The 16,966-nt window shown below is 39.0% G+C and overlaps 1 protein-coding gene across 1 annotated transcript in view; it reads right to left on the reverse strand.

Moving 5' to 3' along the window:
- The window catches only part of LOC103775500 (coiled-coil domain-containing protein 91-like), a gene marked incomplete at its 3' end in the record, with an annotated part of 38,634 nt that overhangs the window by 19,704 nt on the left and 1,964 nt on the right, over window positions 1-16,966 (reverse strand). The window contains exons 3-5 of the mRNA XM_008942958.1: window positions 6,602-6,744; window positions 3,244-3,420; window positions 1,150-1,251 (exon numbers count right to left, since the gene is read on the reverse strand). Of these exons, the coding sequence (XP_008941206.1) occupies window positions 1,150-1,251; window positions 3,244-3,420; window positions 6,602-6,744 (422 nt within the window). The remainder of the gene's footprint in view (window positions 1-1,149; window positions 1,252-3,243; window positions 3,421-6,601; window positions 6,745-16,966) is intronic.

Genomic DNA, 16,966 nt, shown 5'->3' on the forward strand with positions numbered 1-16,966 from the left:
TAATTTTAACTGTCTGCTCTTAGAAGCATGGCTCACTTTTCTTCTCTGATTCGATTTGGGCTATATCCAGAAGACAACAAGAGGAAGTGCATGAGTTTTTCTGCAAAAGGTTATGACCCTTTCATTGCCATTCTTTAAAACTGTAGTACCAAACTCAAAGGGATATGGTACAGAGACTAACACTTGCAAAGCTCACCAACACTTCCACTACTTTAATACTTCTGCTTGAAGAGCATCGTGAAAGTATTAAAAAATAAAATTCACTGTTTCTATTGTCAAGAGTGGTTGATGATTATTAACTATATATATTACGATATTTTATAAATGAGAAGGTTTTTAATCAAAACTTATTTTTATAACATAGCTAAGCAAACATTTCTGTTATTGACTAGGACGTTACACACAAGGAAAAAAAATACCCAACACTATTAGATGATTATATTAGCATAAGTTCTAGGAAGCACTACAGCCAGGGACTCAACCCAAATTATTACAGTGACCCTTAAATAGCAATGGGAAACAATGCAGTAGCTACTTAAAAACATCAACGCCAGCAAAAACACCTAAGTGAAGCTGAATTACCAACAGGGAACTTTTGAAACGTTGTACATCTAGAACATTTAGTTTGTCCTGCTAGAACAGGGGAAGAAGACTGAAAACTTAGTAAAAACTTGTCTTGTATGTCAGATTTCACACATGTGTTTAATGAACGATGTTGATTTTTGCAGTGGAAGCAGTTCTAATTCCATTGTCTAGCATATAATTACACTTCAGAGATTTTTATTATGCAACACAAACTATTCCATCTTCAGGTCAGCTCATACTTCACAAATAACTGGCCGTAGGTGCTCTCGAACATGCTAAACACCCATCTACTGTGAAAAGCATTTTTTTTGACTGTTCTATGAAATAGATCACAATAAGGATGAGTGATCCAAGTTACAATAATGTACTTATGCAAATGGGCTACTTATATATTCCCACTAATGCTGAAAGTCAGACTCTGATCTAAAGACCTTATAAATTCTTAAGACTTAAAAAGCTTTGGAGCAGGCCTGTAGACAGTTAACAGATTATTGGTAGGACATAAATATACTCTATACAAAACCACTCAGAAAAAAAACTAAGATACTAAAGGAAACAAATTACCTGGAGCGTCTTGTAATGATCTTGATGTGAAATTACTCCTTTTTTTTCCTTCAGGAAATTCATCTCTAGAATACTGTGTTTTTCCAGTAAACATTCTAACTCCTATAAAGTTTACAAAAGAAAGTATGTAAAGTTACAAACATTTGCAAATTATAAAAACACAGATTCAGTTCATCTTTGCAACTCGTTCATCTCTGAAGACTATGACATTTGCTATCATAATATATACAGAAATAAAAGGTTGTGCAAGAAAACTCTGACTGCGGCCTATTAATTGAGACATATTCAAGAAGTATAAGGTATTTAAAATCAAAAGCATGTCCTGGAAGGCATGTCCTGTGAGAAGTGGCTAAGGTCACTGGGTTTGGCTAGTTTGGAGGAGACTGAGGGGCAACTTCCCTGCTCTTTACAGCGTCCTGAGGGGGTGAAGTGGAGGGGGAGGTGCTGATCTCTTCTCCCTGGGATCCAGTGTCAGGACACATGGGAATGGTTCAGAGCTCTGCCAGGGAAAGTTCAGACTTGACATTAAGAAACATTTCTTTACCAAGTGTCTGGACAAACACTGGGACAGACTTCCTAGAGAGCTGGTTGATGCCCCAAGCCTGTCAATGTTTAAGAGGCATTTGGGCAACGCCCTGAATAATATGTTTGAACTTTTGGTGAGCCCCGAAGTGCGCAGGCAGTTGGACCAGATGATTGTTGTAAGTTCCTTCCAACTGGAATTATTCTACTCCAATTATTTCCATATTATTTAGTAGTTTGTTCTGTCTTTCAGCATTTGAAAAGCAGCATATTTAAATATACTTTTAGGAAACGTTTTCACTACAAAGGCAGAAGTTCCATTATATATAGTCCTAATGATCTCTACCTATGTTTCCAAAAGGAGTAAAATTTTAAAATAGCCTGTGATCTTGTAGAAAGTCAGTCTAGAAGCCTGCCCAACATGAACCAATAGAGAGTGAGGACAATGACACTACTGACAACAAACTGCAGAATTATTTGCTATACAAAGAGCTAAAGACTTTGTTTTTCTTAATGCAGCTGTTGCTTCTACCAAACTCATTCCTACTACACATAAGCTGTTGGCATCCTTTCAGTTGCTCAGGAACTCCTATTTCTGCAGCCACACAGGAAGCTAGTATAGAAACAAATGACCTGCCAGACCACTGTACAGCTATTCAAACAAAGGCACAACTGAGAGGGTCATAAGGAGGACAGAAAGAGCAGGTCTGCTTAGCTCAATCCTGCTTTTGGACAAAATAATAAAACAGTTCCTGAGATTCAAAGTCTTTGATTCAACTGTAGAGACTGGCTGTGCAGAACTCCCTCAATTCAGAGGCTAGCTTTCAGCCTGTCTCCCCTTATAGTCTGTAATCATCTCTCCCTTCCAGTCCTCCTCTATGCACTTAATTCCTACCAAAATAAATCCATTCCAGACCTCCTCATCTTTGGCTCTAGTTACTCATCCTCATTTTCATTCCAAACAAGCCATTTTCTCCTTCCACAGCACACCTTCATAGCTATCAAGGAACTGTATCAAAAATAGCAAAAATTAAACTCACTCTCCCATGCCCCAGTGACCTCAGTACTCAGACACATAACTACAGACATAGACCTTCTTGGCACTCTACCATATTCAAGTCAGAAGGGGTAGTAAGAAGTTAGTTACCAGAGCTTCCAAAAAAAAAAAAAAAGAGAAGAAAAAAAAAAAAAAGTGTTACATGTTATGTTCATAAAGATATCCAAAGATACTTTCAACTTTAGTGACCACACAGTCACTCCCAAAACATGGGGGAATCACTATGTCTTCTAACCTCATGGCTCCATGTTAATAAAACTTTTTTTTTTATTTTATATTTCCTTATCTTTTTTTCCTCCTCCAAGAAGAAATTTTTTTTCCCTGAAACTTTAGAAAAATTCAGTCTAAAACAGACACACACACACAAAAAAAAGTATTTTGGCAAAATTTGGCCAAGTTCTCTAGAATTTGGCTACTTTCTATGAAAAATTAAATGCAAATCTCTGCCAACTCAAACTACATTTAAAATCTGTACAAATTCCAAAAGTTTTCATTTAAAAAAAAATTATTCATACCTTCTTGATTTTTAATTTTTCTTCTTCAGCAGTAGAAAGCTTGATCTCTAGGTTTGTGACAGCTTGCTGAAGGTAGCTCTTCGGTTCATTTTTTCTCTCTGTATCAGCAATGGTTGATGCACCTGAAGTCTTGTCTTCAGTCACATTCAAAGAGGCAACTGGAATATCTGCTTGAAGCTAATTCATACAAGAAACAAAATGGTCACGAAAATGCTAAAGAGAATTGAACATCCCAGTCAAGTCCAATTTAATTTTCAGAGGATATTACAGAACTTAAGAACTGTAAACATTAAGGTTACTGTTTTGAAACCATGCTTTTCTGAAATGGCCCATGCACATTCTTATATGTAGGGTGTGCTGGCCAAAAAGAAAGCTCCAGCAATGCAACAGTACCTAGTAATTCTAGGTGGATTCACATCAGTCCTTCTGATCTCCTCCACTAACTGCTTTTCAGTAATAGTTTAGGAGAAGGCTTTAAGAAGGAGGATGGAATGGAATATTTTGGTTTCCAATGAGGTCAAAATACTCAAAAGAGGTGAAGAGAGAGAAGTGAAACTGAATCATGTGTCTCAAAGCTTCAGGCTTACATGGAATTAAACTCTTCTTGGATTAGTCACTCCATGTTTTCATGCAATACAGACTGCAAACAGTAGCCATGGAAAGGCAATACAAATTTTTGTGCTAAAATAAATATCTTATCTTGAGGTTAGACCATCAGAATAAGAGCACATCCCAATGGACATGTCTACAATATTTAGTTAATGTTATTTCAGTGAACTGTAGAAGTACAAAATCTGAAACGAATGCTTCAAGAATACACGACCCAAAACAGATGAAACACTGATAATAAGTCTAGACTTTCAGAAAAGCACAAAAATAAACTAGGTGAGGTTGAAAATATTTTGTGGTATAATTAACACAAGCCAAAGCAAAAAAAAAAAAAAAAAACCCAAACCACTTTGTTAAATTGCAGCATAGGAACTTCAAAGGAAAAAGTTAATAAATTAATTTCAGCTGCCACTTTTTCAGCAATTTGAAAGCCAAGAACACTTCAGATTTGGTGTGGGGTGATGAAAAGAACATCAATGTGTTGATTACAAGTGGTTTGACTAATCTGATTTAACCCATTCCCTTAACACCTTTTATTCCAAACAGACACTTAAATAACATACTGACTTTCCAATAAATAAGTACCTCTCAAAGGATTCAAAAGAAAGAAACAAATAAAAATAGTTGAGATCTTGACTGTACATGGATACATGAGATCCAGTAGACAGACAGCCAGAAAGAAAGCTGCAATTTGTGCTCTGAATTCCTTTTCTGTAGGAAGCAAAGAGAAGCTTGAGGTGCTAATTCTACTTTTGAGTACTACTTAAGATTAGTCTGACACTGCCAAAAATTGTGATGTTGGAACCTGAAATGTTCAGCCTCAAGAGGCTCTGGAGGTACAATTATAGAAGAGTACAATTCTCCTAACACCCTGCTCTAACAGATGTAAGAATATTTTATTATAATTTTGTGCCCACCATTTTCCTTTAGTTTATCCAAAAGTACAAAGTCTGATCTCCATTTCAAAATAATGTTAAAGGACCTCCTCTCAACTCCCTTTCTTCCTTTACTAACACTTGCTGCTGTTGTATTCTTTAGTCTGCATTATTTCCTGCATTAAAAAGAGAAGTTTATGGAACCATGGACCTGTCAGTAGCTGTCTAGAACAAGAAGAAAAGAACTGAAACACAGCCTACAACTAGAACTGGCACACAATTATTCAGAAGCAACAAAATTTATTTCTTATTTTTGGTAAGATCACCTAACTAAATGACTTTTGAGTTTTAAAACATACACCTAAGCTTTGGTATTTTGGAATATCCAAAACAATCTTTCCAGCAAACACGCAAGCTGAAAAGTTGCTGGTCTAGCTCAAAGAGGAAAGGACACAGGTTATCCACATTGCACTGGCAGTCAAATCAAAAAGGGTAGAAATTTACATATCAAAACATTGTCAGAGAGGCTGATGAAGAACTATCAACACAGAAAATGGCCCTGGCTGACATCAGTCAAAAAAGAAAACAAACACTGTGCACCCCCCAAGGAAAAACAAACAAGGAAACCAACAGGAAAACCCAAAAAAAAAAAGAAAATTTCTTTGGTATCAATTGCATCTGGGCACACGTCCACTTTTTATAGTCTGGGAAGAAATACAAAACAATAACTAATTAATTACTAAGACTGAGCTCTTGGAGCTGCACTAGCTACAGTCTTTCTGGAAGTGTGAACACAGGCGCTGATCACAGGAGAACCAGTAAGAGTCAGTTTAACCAAATCAAGTCTTTTATACAAGTTGTTTACACAGTTCTGGTGAAATGTTTTTGAATGATCAGATTATGGAAATCTGATTTAACTGTGAAATTCAATTTTCACCATAGACAGCCCTAGAACTTGATGAGACTACTTGAAGAATAAGAAAACAAGTGCTTGCCGAAAATGGGAGGGCTGCAAACTAGCCCAGAGTATTGGTTGGTTCAGAGAAAGACAAGAGCATTTTCTCATCCAGGTGCATACTACTATGCACCCTGAAACAAGGAACCTTCCAAATTTGTTCATACAGGTGTCACTGCAATCGATGGCAATAAAAAGTCACTGAGAAGGGTAAATAAATTTAATTCTCACGCACAGTAATCTAGCATTCTTCTGCTAATTTACAGGCAGATACTCTTTTCTCTTCCTTGTTCACCTAATTGTTTAGTTCAAAATTAAATACTATCACCTCCTAAAGTGAAGCTGAGTTCTCAGCAGTGTTGCAGCCACATGGAGAGATCATGATCACACAACTAGGACTGCGTCAGATCACAAAAAGTAATAATTTAAAAAAAAAAAAATAAAAGTAATGGGGGAAAAGGGTAAAATAAAATAACTAATTATAATTAACTTGAGTTCTAAGTAAAGATTATACATGAATTCTCTAATCGTAAAACCACTCTAGAAAACATACAACTATGACATACATGTACAGACATAATCTTACAGCTTTAATAGTAACAATTTTTTTTTTAGAGAATCTTCCTGCTATTGTTTTCCACTTTCATGCCTAGCAATATATTTCTAACAACCCCTTAACACACTCACCTCTCTTGCAGTCTGTACCAAAGCAGTATAGTGTCTCTCAGTTACAGGATTCAAACATAAATTAAAAAATATTTTACTTCAAAGTTTGCATCACAGAAATCCAAGGGCCTTTTGCTCTTAAAAGGCAATTCAATCTAAATTTGCAATCTAAATTTTTAAATCAAAAAGACAAAACGCTAAGATATTTAGCACATCAAGTTCCCATAGCTAAACACAGAAGTTGTGGGTTTACCTGTTCTTCAAGAGCAGCTGAGTTTATAACAGGAGCTGTTGCCACGTTATCACTTGCTAAACTGAACGAGTCAGAAGGAACCAGGCAGGAGGAAGGCACAGGGTGCTCCAGAAGAACATCAGGAGGTATGTGGACTTCAGATACTAATGCAAAAAATAAAACAGAAAGCAAATACACAATATGAAGATGTTTTCAACAAGTAATTCAATTTCTGAAATATGTGCCTGGCAAAACCCAGCAACAAGTAGAGTCATATTAATGTAAGGTTAAACTCTCATCTAACTGCACTGAACAATAATTCCATAGAAAGTTCCTGCATTTTTGAGTACTATCAAATTAAGGACATGCAAAATTGTGTAGTCACACTAAATTCAGACTTGTAATTTACACAGAAGTTTTGCAAGACAACTTCCACCAAAAGCAGCAGTTTTAAGTAGTCTCTTTCTATTTACATAACCTTTCAGCTTCAATATGATCTTTAATCAGTTTAAGTCAACCATAAAACCATATCTTACAGTTTCCTAAATTTTATAAATTGTATCATTTTTATAAATGTTCTAAATTACAGATTAAAAAATCCTCAGTTGTCGTAGAAGACATATACAAACATCTTACCAAGAGGCATCATAAAAGCATTTTTACATTTAATAAAGGGATCAAAAGCAAATAAAGTAAATAACTCTCAAGCTAATAAAACTTAAGTGTAGGTACTGGAGTGAGAGCTCTTCCATAGCACTTTTGAGTTATGCCATAAAAATCCTGAACAGTGGGTCATCATTATCAACCCCAAACAACAGAAGCTTGAGCACTTTCACAAAAGATTGAGACAGAAACCCAATTTTTAAAAAGGGGAAGGGAAAGCTTTGCATACATTGTTAATTTAACAGCAAAGTCCTGCAAACTTGGATATGGTCAGCTACAGGTATGCCTTTGCAGTAGACTCAAAAAGCATATCCAGTTGCTTTAGAAGCAGCTCAAATCATCATCATAAATTCAGGTTAAGATAGAGGAACATGCAAACCTCATATAACAAAAAGATGAAAGAAAATAGTACACAACACAGAAAAATATCAGGATGCTAACTGCAGAAATGGTAGATTCAGATGTGTGGAACAAAAAAAAAAAGCCAAACCCACCAGCTGAGCAGCAAACAGAAAATGGATGAAAAGCCCAGGGGACACTAATTCAGCAAACAGAACAGGAATTGGTTTAGGCAATCAGGATAAAATAAAGGACTGGGGCACAACTGCACCTTCAACAGTAAAACGCTTCTCCAGAATTAGAAATTGGACTTTTCAGGCTTCCTGGGTGTACCATAAAGACGTGAAACTCCTCTCCCCTTCCAAATGTCTTAGAAAAGCAGCTTCCTATAACCATTACCTACTCAGTTAGTTCAAATGACATTGACATGACAGAGGTGACCCTTTTTCTTCTAAAAAAAACAAATCTCTGTTTTATGCTATCACTTAGTACCCTGAATTTCAGTTTTAAATCAATTTCCAGCAGATGGGAAACCAACTAAAATAATGCACCAGGCAATTCTGACTGAGCAGACAATCTGTTTCTCTTACCATAACTGTCTATACTGGTGTTAGTGTTCATCCTTTGGTGATGATCACCACACTATAGGCATAGTCCACATATAAAATATTCATCACAAAAGTAAACCCAGAAAATAAGTCTGGATACAGACGAGGAATGGAAACTCACAGAGATTAAAGCTTAAGTGATACACATGTTTTTGGGTGTCTAATACTAGACATAAAACTGTTTTTCAGATAATACAGCTTTATGTGGAACCCTCTACAATCAAATTGAGCTTTCAGTGATTGCATTTCTGATAACAATGTTCAGGATTTTAAGGGAGGAAGGAAAAACAGAAGCAAACCCCCCACCTTTGAAGTTAAAGTAAAACCTATGAAATGAGGAGTAACAACTGCTGAACACCTTTGAACAGTGTGGTTTAAAATTATTCAACTAAATACATGACTTTGCAGAAGAAACCTACAGACAACTGGGAGCACCCCTCCACTGAGGATGACAAGATCTCCACACCACTTTCTGTTTCCATACCCCATCATGGAGCTAAATGCATCTGGAAGCACCCCACAGCCAAAGACAAAGGGATCACCCCACCCCTCTCTGTCTCCACTGATCATTATGGTCCTCCAGGCAGCTGGAAGCTCATCAGAGTCATGGCCAAAAGCAGCACCAGACCTTCAAACACCTCTGTACCCTACTACCATCTGCCATCTCCATACCCTACCATTACACACAAGTAGAAGCTCCTCACAGATAAGGACAAAGCTATCTGTGTACTGTTCATCTTCTCTGGATCCCATCATGTGCTACAGGCAGCTGGATGCTCCTCACAGCCATGGACAAAGGAGTCTCCACACCATCTACCAGCTCCATATTTCACTTCCTCCATACTCCATCATCTAGAAGCTCGCCACAGCCACCAACAAAAGGAACCTCCCCACCACCTTCCATCTCTGCACCCCTTCATAGCCCCACAAGCAGAGAATCACCACGGCTGTGAACGGAGTAACCACCTCAAGGACATCAAGTTCCTCAAAATAAAGCTGCTAATTCATGAACCCATGGGATGGTTCTTCCAGTTTCTGCTGTCTTTTTTGGTAACCTTTTGGGGTTGTTCCTTCCTGTCCTTGTCCCCTTATATTTATGCACCTTTAAATATGTGTGTGTACATACTCCCACGATATGCACATCTGCAAAGACACATGTAACCCAGAGGAACCCCTGTGGGTGGAAGGCACCAGGGCTGGATGCTGCAGGGCTCCTCAGGAGCCCTGCACAGGACAGCAGACAAGCTCAAGCAGGGACACTGAGAGCCAGTTGCCCAGGACCCTGTCCAGACAGCTACTGAACATCTCCAAGGATGTGGAGACTCCACCACCCCCCTGGGCAACCTGCACCGCTGCTCAGACACCCAACCTGTCAACTTGACGAGCATTCTTCTTCTAGAACCTAGCCCCCAGACCCACAAATCTCAGCAGCACAAGTCTTTAAAACTGGACACTAGATAGGCCCTGCTGCTTTTAATTTTATCCTCACCTTTGCTGAGCTGCTGCTCTTTAAACTCCTGCCACAGCTACTCAGTTTCACTCCCCAGCATGATCAGTTGTTATTATTTTAGTAAAATTTGTTTCTTCTTGCTTGAATCGTCCATGTCACAGGGATGCACCAGTGCTGGTGATGTCACAGCAGGCAGAACATTGGTGGCTGCCCATCCCACAGGGCAGCTGGTGACACATCCAGCCCTGGATGGGCACACAACAAGGGCTGTGCCAAACAGGAGAGTGCAGACTGGCTCTTCTTCCCTCTCTTGTTGCTGGTTTTGTGCATCCCAGCTGGACACGCAGAGAGAGGTGGGACCAGAACACAGCATGCTCCTGTCCTCTCTGTCTAGAGCTAAGTATCCTGCCTGTATCCCAGCACAGTCATGCAGGGAGCTGGAAGCTCCTCACAGCCATGGACAGAGGGAGCTCCCCACCCATCCTTTCACCCTGGAGAGCTGTGGGTTGGGCCCCATGTAAGCTCCTGGCACCATCACAAGTGATGCAGTGGCCAGAACACTGGTGGTGGCCCATATCACTGGGGGGTGGCTGGCACAGCTGGCATAGGAGGGGTGTCTCCTGGCCATCAGGGGTCATGGGATGGACAGCCCAGGCAGGAAGCTGGGAGAGGCTCAGCCAGGGAGGCAGGGGAGAGCTGAAGGGATGGAAAGTGACTGCAATGGTAAGTGACTGCTTTGGATGTTGACTCTCTCCCCTGCCCCCCCAAATCTCTCTGATTTGACAGATGCAGCCATGCAGACAGACAGATCCAGACCAAAGCATCCGCTCCTCATCCAGAGAGCGCCACACCTGTCCACAGGAACATGCACCAAAGGGTAAGGAAAAAACCACACACAGCCCCAGTCTGAACTGCAGGGTGAACCTACAGGCAGCTGGAAGCTCCCCACAGCCGAGGACAAAGGGATCTCTCCACCACCCACCATCTCCAAACCCCACCCGCCCACCGTCTCTGAACCCTGTCACGGACCTACAGGCAGCTGGAAACGCCCCACAGCCATGAACAAAGGGAGCTCCACACCACCCTCCATCTCCACACGCCACTGTGGTCCTACAGGCAGCTGGAAGCTCCTTCACAGCTGAGGACAAAGGGATCTCTCCACCACCCACCATCTCCAAACCCTGTAATGGACCTACAGGCAGCTGGAAACACCCCACAGCCATAAATAAAGGGACCTCCACACCACCCATCATATCCACATGCCACTGTCATCCTACAGGCAGCTGGAAGTTCCCACACCCAAGGACAAAAGGCAGAACTGCACCACCAACCATCTACGTAGCCCATCACCTGCCCCACAATCCATCACAGGTCTCCAGGCATAAGCTAAGCTCCCCACAGCTAAAGCCAAGGGGTTCCCCAGGAACCAGCTGTACAGGCCTGCAGACAAGCCACCTCCTTTTTATTGGCTGAATATAATAGAAGAATAAAAGTCTTACAAAACTCTGGTTTTTGTGGTCATCTCCACGTGTCTTTTTAAATAAACTGGGCTGAAACTTCCTGCACTAATGTTTCACAGCTCACCCACACGAAATCCTGCATCCCACAGAGTACTCACATCCATGAACTCAGAGGTACCTTATGCTGCACAGTTCCAAATCACACAACACAAGTCTTCATGCTAAAGTCTTATTTCTGATATCTGAAAGGGAAGAGTTCAAGCCACATGTGCTTAATTACAGGTATCTCAAAAACCATATGACCAAGAAGGCTGGAATAAGGTGCAAATATAAGATATTGGCAGAAATAGACTTTTAAAAAAAACCCCAAACTATAATTTCTGAACCCTTCCCAATATTAAGAATATTCTATCAAAAATTTGCATATAAGAAATTACAAAACCATGCAGTTTGTCAATAGAAACAGAGATCAGTGACAGCCTGCAGTCTTGCTCATGCAAGAAAAATTCTGTATCTTTATCCCAGTAATGAAGCTCAAACAACTGTTAAAATCACTGGGGGATCAGGAATTCTGGAAACAAAACCAAGCAGACAAATACAGAATCATAGAATCACAGAATGGTTTGACTTGGAAGGCACCTTAAAGATCATCTTTAAGTCCCACACCATGGGCAGGAAGACTTCCACTAGACCAGGTTGCACAAGGCCCCATTCAACCTGGTCTTGAACACAACCAATGATGGAGCATCCACAACCTCTCCAAGGCAACCTGTTCCAGTGTCTCACCACCCTCACAGCAAAGAACTTCTTCATTACATCTAATCTAGATCTACCCTCTTCCAGTTTGAAACCATAACCCCTCATCCTATGACCACAAATCCTTGTCCTTCTTGTGTTGAGGGCTCCAGAGCTGGACGCAGTACTCTAGGTGGGCTCCCATAAGAGTGGAAGAGAGGGGGAAAATCAGGTCCCTCTACCTGCTCACCATGCTTCTTTTGATGCAGCCCAGGACACGGTTGGCTTTCTGGGCTGCACTCACACATTGTTGGCTCATGTTGAGCTTTTCATCAACCAGTACCACCAAGTCTGTCTCCCTAGGACTGCTCTCAATCCATCCTCTGCCCAGCCTGCATTTGTGCTTAGGATTGCCCCAATCCCAGGTGCAGGACCTTGCATTTGGCCTTATTAAACTTCATGAGGTTGGCATGGAACCACCTCTCAAGCCTGTCAAGGTCCCCATGGACGGCATCCTTTCCTTCTACTCTGTTGACAACACCACACAGCTTACTGTTGTCTACAAGCTTGCTGAGGGTGCACTTGATCCCACTGTCCAGGTCACTGACAAAGATGTTAAACAGCAGTGGTCCCAGTACCAATCCCTGAGGAACACCACTCATCACTGGTCTCCACTTGCACATTGAGCCATTGACCATAACTCTTTGAGTGTGGCCATCAGCGACCACGAACCACTAACATTCAATGAGTGATGCCCTGCATACTGAGCTTCAGAAAAAAGACATTAGATATGAGATACACCACTGAAAAAAATAAGCACAAATAACATTTCATAATTGCATGCTATTTATATCCAGCAATTAAGAGATGAGATGTCAGCAGAAGTCTGAGCAAAAGGCTACATAGTAACTCTTTGACACACTTTTGTAGCACGTTTCAAACTCCTTGCAGCACCTACATCTAGGTTTCAGCTGTTAAACACAAGAAACAATACCTAAATTTCCATCCTAAACTATCCATTTGTTCAATGATACAACTCAAAGACCCTCCCAACTTCTGGTGAAAATTAACCCAATCCTAGCCAAGCCCTTTACAACTATTTACACAGTAAACTGTATCACTGAACATTTTTAGTTAAAAGTAACATTCAGATAGAAAATTTAAGACCAGTTTTGTGTGTCCAAATTTCAGTCATCTGCTTAAATCCCAGCCCCAGATACCATTGCTCAAGTACAATGGTAAGAGAGAGCAAACTGTATTCTACAAGGCAGGAATTTCTGTCAACTGCAACATCATAACTAAAGCACAGGGATCTACAGCCTGCATAGTGCTCAATAAGCAGCTTAGGGAAAAATAAACAGAAAATTAGTGTCTTTACAATCATCAACAAATTTACTTTTGCCAATACACAGCAAACTACCACACAAATGCATTGTAAAATGCATAAGTAATAGACACCCAATAAAATTAACCTATCATTGTTAATGAAAACCTTGATTTATGGAAGAACCATAGAATCTGTTAAAAAAAAACAAAAAAAAAAAAAACAAAAAAAAAACAACAAACAAACAAACAAAAAAAAAAAACACACAAAAAAAAACCCTTCTTTTGCAGCAAAACAAAAAGCAACCACTAGTAAATTTAATTCAAAACAAAGTATTTCCTGTATTCATACTGCTTTTAGCTCAATACTAATGGATAAATATTAGAAAGTGTTAAAATGCTTAAAGAACGAGTGCTTACATTAACAAGTATCAACTGACACTCAATATGCCCATAATAAATGTTGTAAGAGTCTCAGAGCATGCAAAGCATTCTGCAAAACTGTAGGAGTTTTAGTTTCCGTGTCAATTTTGCCTTTTTTTTGCCTTAGCAAATTTCCCAATTTTCACAAAAAAACCCAAACACTTTTAATCACTGTATTTGCAGACCACTAATTCACCAGAATAAGGTGCACACCCACATCTACTGGGGAATTAGACTTGGGATCAGTGGGGAAATGTCTACATAATGCCAAAGCTGACAGTAATTTCTCTGTTGACTTCAATGAGCATGAATGTCCTCCTACCAATGCTTGGCTGCCCTCCCCCAGGTTACAGCTTCACATCAACATACAGAGAGGAAGCAAAACCACTCTAATGAGCTTTCAAGATGATTTCTTAGAGTTCACAGCAGAAAGCTCTTCCCCACGTTTTATTCATCCAAAGCCAAAGTATTCTAGAAAATAAGTAATTACATGTACTATTCCAACATCTTAAAACTAAGGCCATATGGAAATAATAATTTTATTTCCTAGCTTCTTATTTAAGTAAAACATATAAAGCTACCAAAAGTTTACAAGACTGCAACCACTTAGTTGAACCTCAGAAACAAATCTTTCAGTATTCAATGACTACACAACACAGGAAAACTAGTAACTCATTCCTATCAGTTTTGGTTGGTTTGCTTTAAAGAAATTGGTTACCAGAAAACTGCCAAAATATTCAGTCAATACGACTGTTTTTTAAAGCAGTTTGACAACTGTATGGAAGAGAGAGAGACAGAGGAGGTGGTATGTGATCTAATAAACATGCATCAAGACAATCTTTTAAACATATGTAAATCCTAGCTGGTCAAATCTGAAAAGTTATAGGACTCATTTTCAAAGCACTATTCCCCAGGTAATGGATATGTTAGCAAATGAAAAGACCATACCAGGTCTGCATATCATATAAGATATATCCTATCATGTATCATTATATATAATATAAAAATATATCATAAAAGGCTGTATATCACTTTCTACAAACACCTTTGAACCCTGTCCAATCAAGGCAAGGAATGAAACCAGTTCCCTCCAATCTCATTAGGGATATATTAGTTTCCCACTACTATTTCCAAGCCCTTCACCACTCCTCCCAAGTCAAGATGTTAATATTGAGCAGAAGCCCAAAATTTATTATGAAAAGAAACTACTGGAAATAACCATTTCAATACAACAGCTGAAAACAGCATCTTGCAAGCCATGGAGATGTCTGCTTGCCTGTCTGTGCACTAGTACAGATGACCCTCATCTCATTTCCTCATAAAATGAAGTTAAAACAAAAGAAATTCCACCTCACCCAGTTAACATTATCATGACTCTGGTTTCACCTAACACTCGTAAACAAAATCCTTCTGAATCTGCACAGGTTGAATGAAAAACACTTGCTCAGGCTGCACTTACAACCCATTCCCAGATGGGAATTCTGTCTTCTGTCTCAATTTCATTGAAAAAGCATCTCTCATCTTGTTTTATCTTTTTTTTAAAAAAAAAAAAAAAACTTTTGTTTTACTTAGAACAATCCACAGCACAGATCCATGAGGCTCCATCTCAACTAAAACTGTCCTTCTCTGTTGAAGGTCTGCTTTTTTTTTCCATCTGCTCCATTACATGAGCTCCTTCTGATGTCCAGAGAAGAATTCCTGACAAAATTAAACACTGGCAGAGCATGTAGAGACCCAGATCCTGTTCCTAATATTCACTATAAGCAAGAGACTTATTAATATCCTTAGAAAAACAAAGATAACACCAGAATCTGTTGGCATGCAAGCACAGTGCTAAATTCCAAGATTCCCCTACAGGCATAAAGGCACACAACCTGACACCTATAGAAACGCAGAAAAATTGAGAATTTGTCCATCTCCTCTTCAAGAATAATAATAATAATAATAAAAAAAAAAAACTAAACCAACAACATTTTAATTTTTTTTTTTTTTAAAAACTGGGCACTTTGATGTTCCAGCATGTACTTACTGAATTGCAAACTGACATTGCTCTTAAAACCTTGTTTTTATCAAGTTGCAAAACATGGTTCTACTACTATACACCTAAAAAAGAAACAAAGCAAAACTGACTTATAAATAATTATTTCTTTCACTTAAGTATCTTGCTTATCAGTTGCAAGGACCATTCTACAGTCTACAGCACTTCAGAGTTACTTTCTTAAATAAAATAGTGTATCAAGTTGCCCCCACTAACATCTCTGAAGTCGGTAACAGCACATTCAGTTAGATTTGGTCACTGTATTCAAAAATAGCTCAATTTAAATGCTAATATTAATGTTCAACAAATGAAATTGAGAACAGTCTAACTGTTAGAATTTTTTCCTCAAAAAAAGTTAAGTTTACGAATCCACAGCAAAAAACTAACTGAAAAGTGTCTTATAGTCACAAAGCAAGAAGATATCATGAGTTTCATGGCCAGCCATAATAATTAATAGTCAGCCTCTTTGAGTCTCTTCTGAGAACCAGCCAGGCTAGTGATTAGGCACTAGAATACTCCATAATTTATTTTAGAGTTCTTAAAAACTTCAATTTTTGTTCTCTGCTCTGAACTGTATTTAAGCCTGAGGCTTAAACAGAAGCCTTAGTAATGCATTACTGTTCCTAGAGAGATGCCATCTTTCCAAACAAGTTTTTATTCCCAAAGTAATTTTTGGGTTTTGCTTTGTTTAAATATATTTTCCTCTTTTTCAACTTTACAAATACAGTTATTGAATCCAAGTTAAGAAAACACTGATGTTTGAGTAGTTCCCACACATCTTTCCAAAGCCCAGATATTGGGCATACAGTAGTTATTCTTTTTTAGTACTTCCTCTTGTTAAGGCTTGAAAGAAAAAAGGAAATCTATCACATCTATGACACTAAGTAACAAGGACAATTTGTTCCTACCTCAGTTAAGCAATCAAAAGGAACAGACCAAATACAACAGGCTGTTCTTAAGACTTTGCTAAGAGTGGAAGCAAAGACATCTAAGTACCAGGACTGCAATTTTGAATAAGAACAGTGGTTTTCTGTTAGATGACACTGCTAGAGAAGCCTAACAGAAAGAGGTGCAGGCTCTCTGGTAAGTGTCCTGGTAGAAGGGGAAAGAATGGTATAATATTTCTGCCACACAAATTCTGATTTTCCTCCCTTTCTGAACCAGCCACCACAATAAATAGGTATTTTTCTAATTTGAAGCACTGCATAAGAAGACTATTTGCACATACCAATAAATGTTTTAGCATACTGTAAGTCGATGGAAAAAAAGGAAATCAACTTTCAAGATGATAGTAAGAAGCCCAAGACAAATTCTAAGGGTGAAATTGCTCACTGCAGTCAACACTGG

The sequence above is a fragment of the Merops nubicus genome, unplaced genomic scaffold (genome assembly GCF_000691845.1).
Source record: "Merops nubicus isolate BGI_N331 unplaced genomic scaffold, ASM69184v1 scaffold7666, whole genome shotgun sequence".
Taxonomy (NCBI): Eukaryota; Metazoa; Chordata; class Aves; order Coraciiformes; family Meropidae; genus Merops; species Merops nubicus.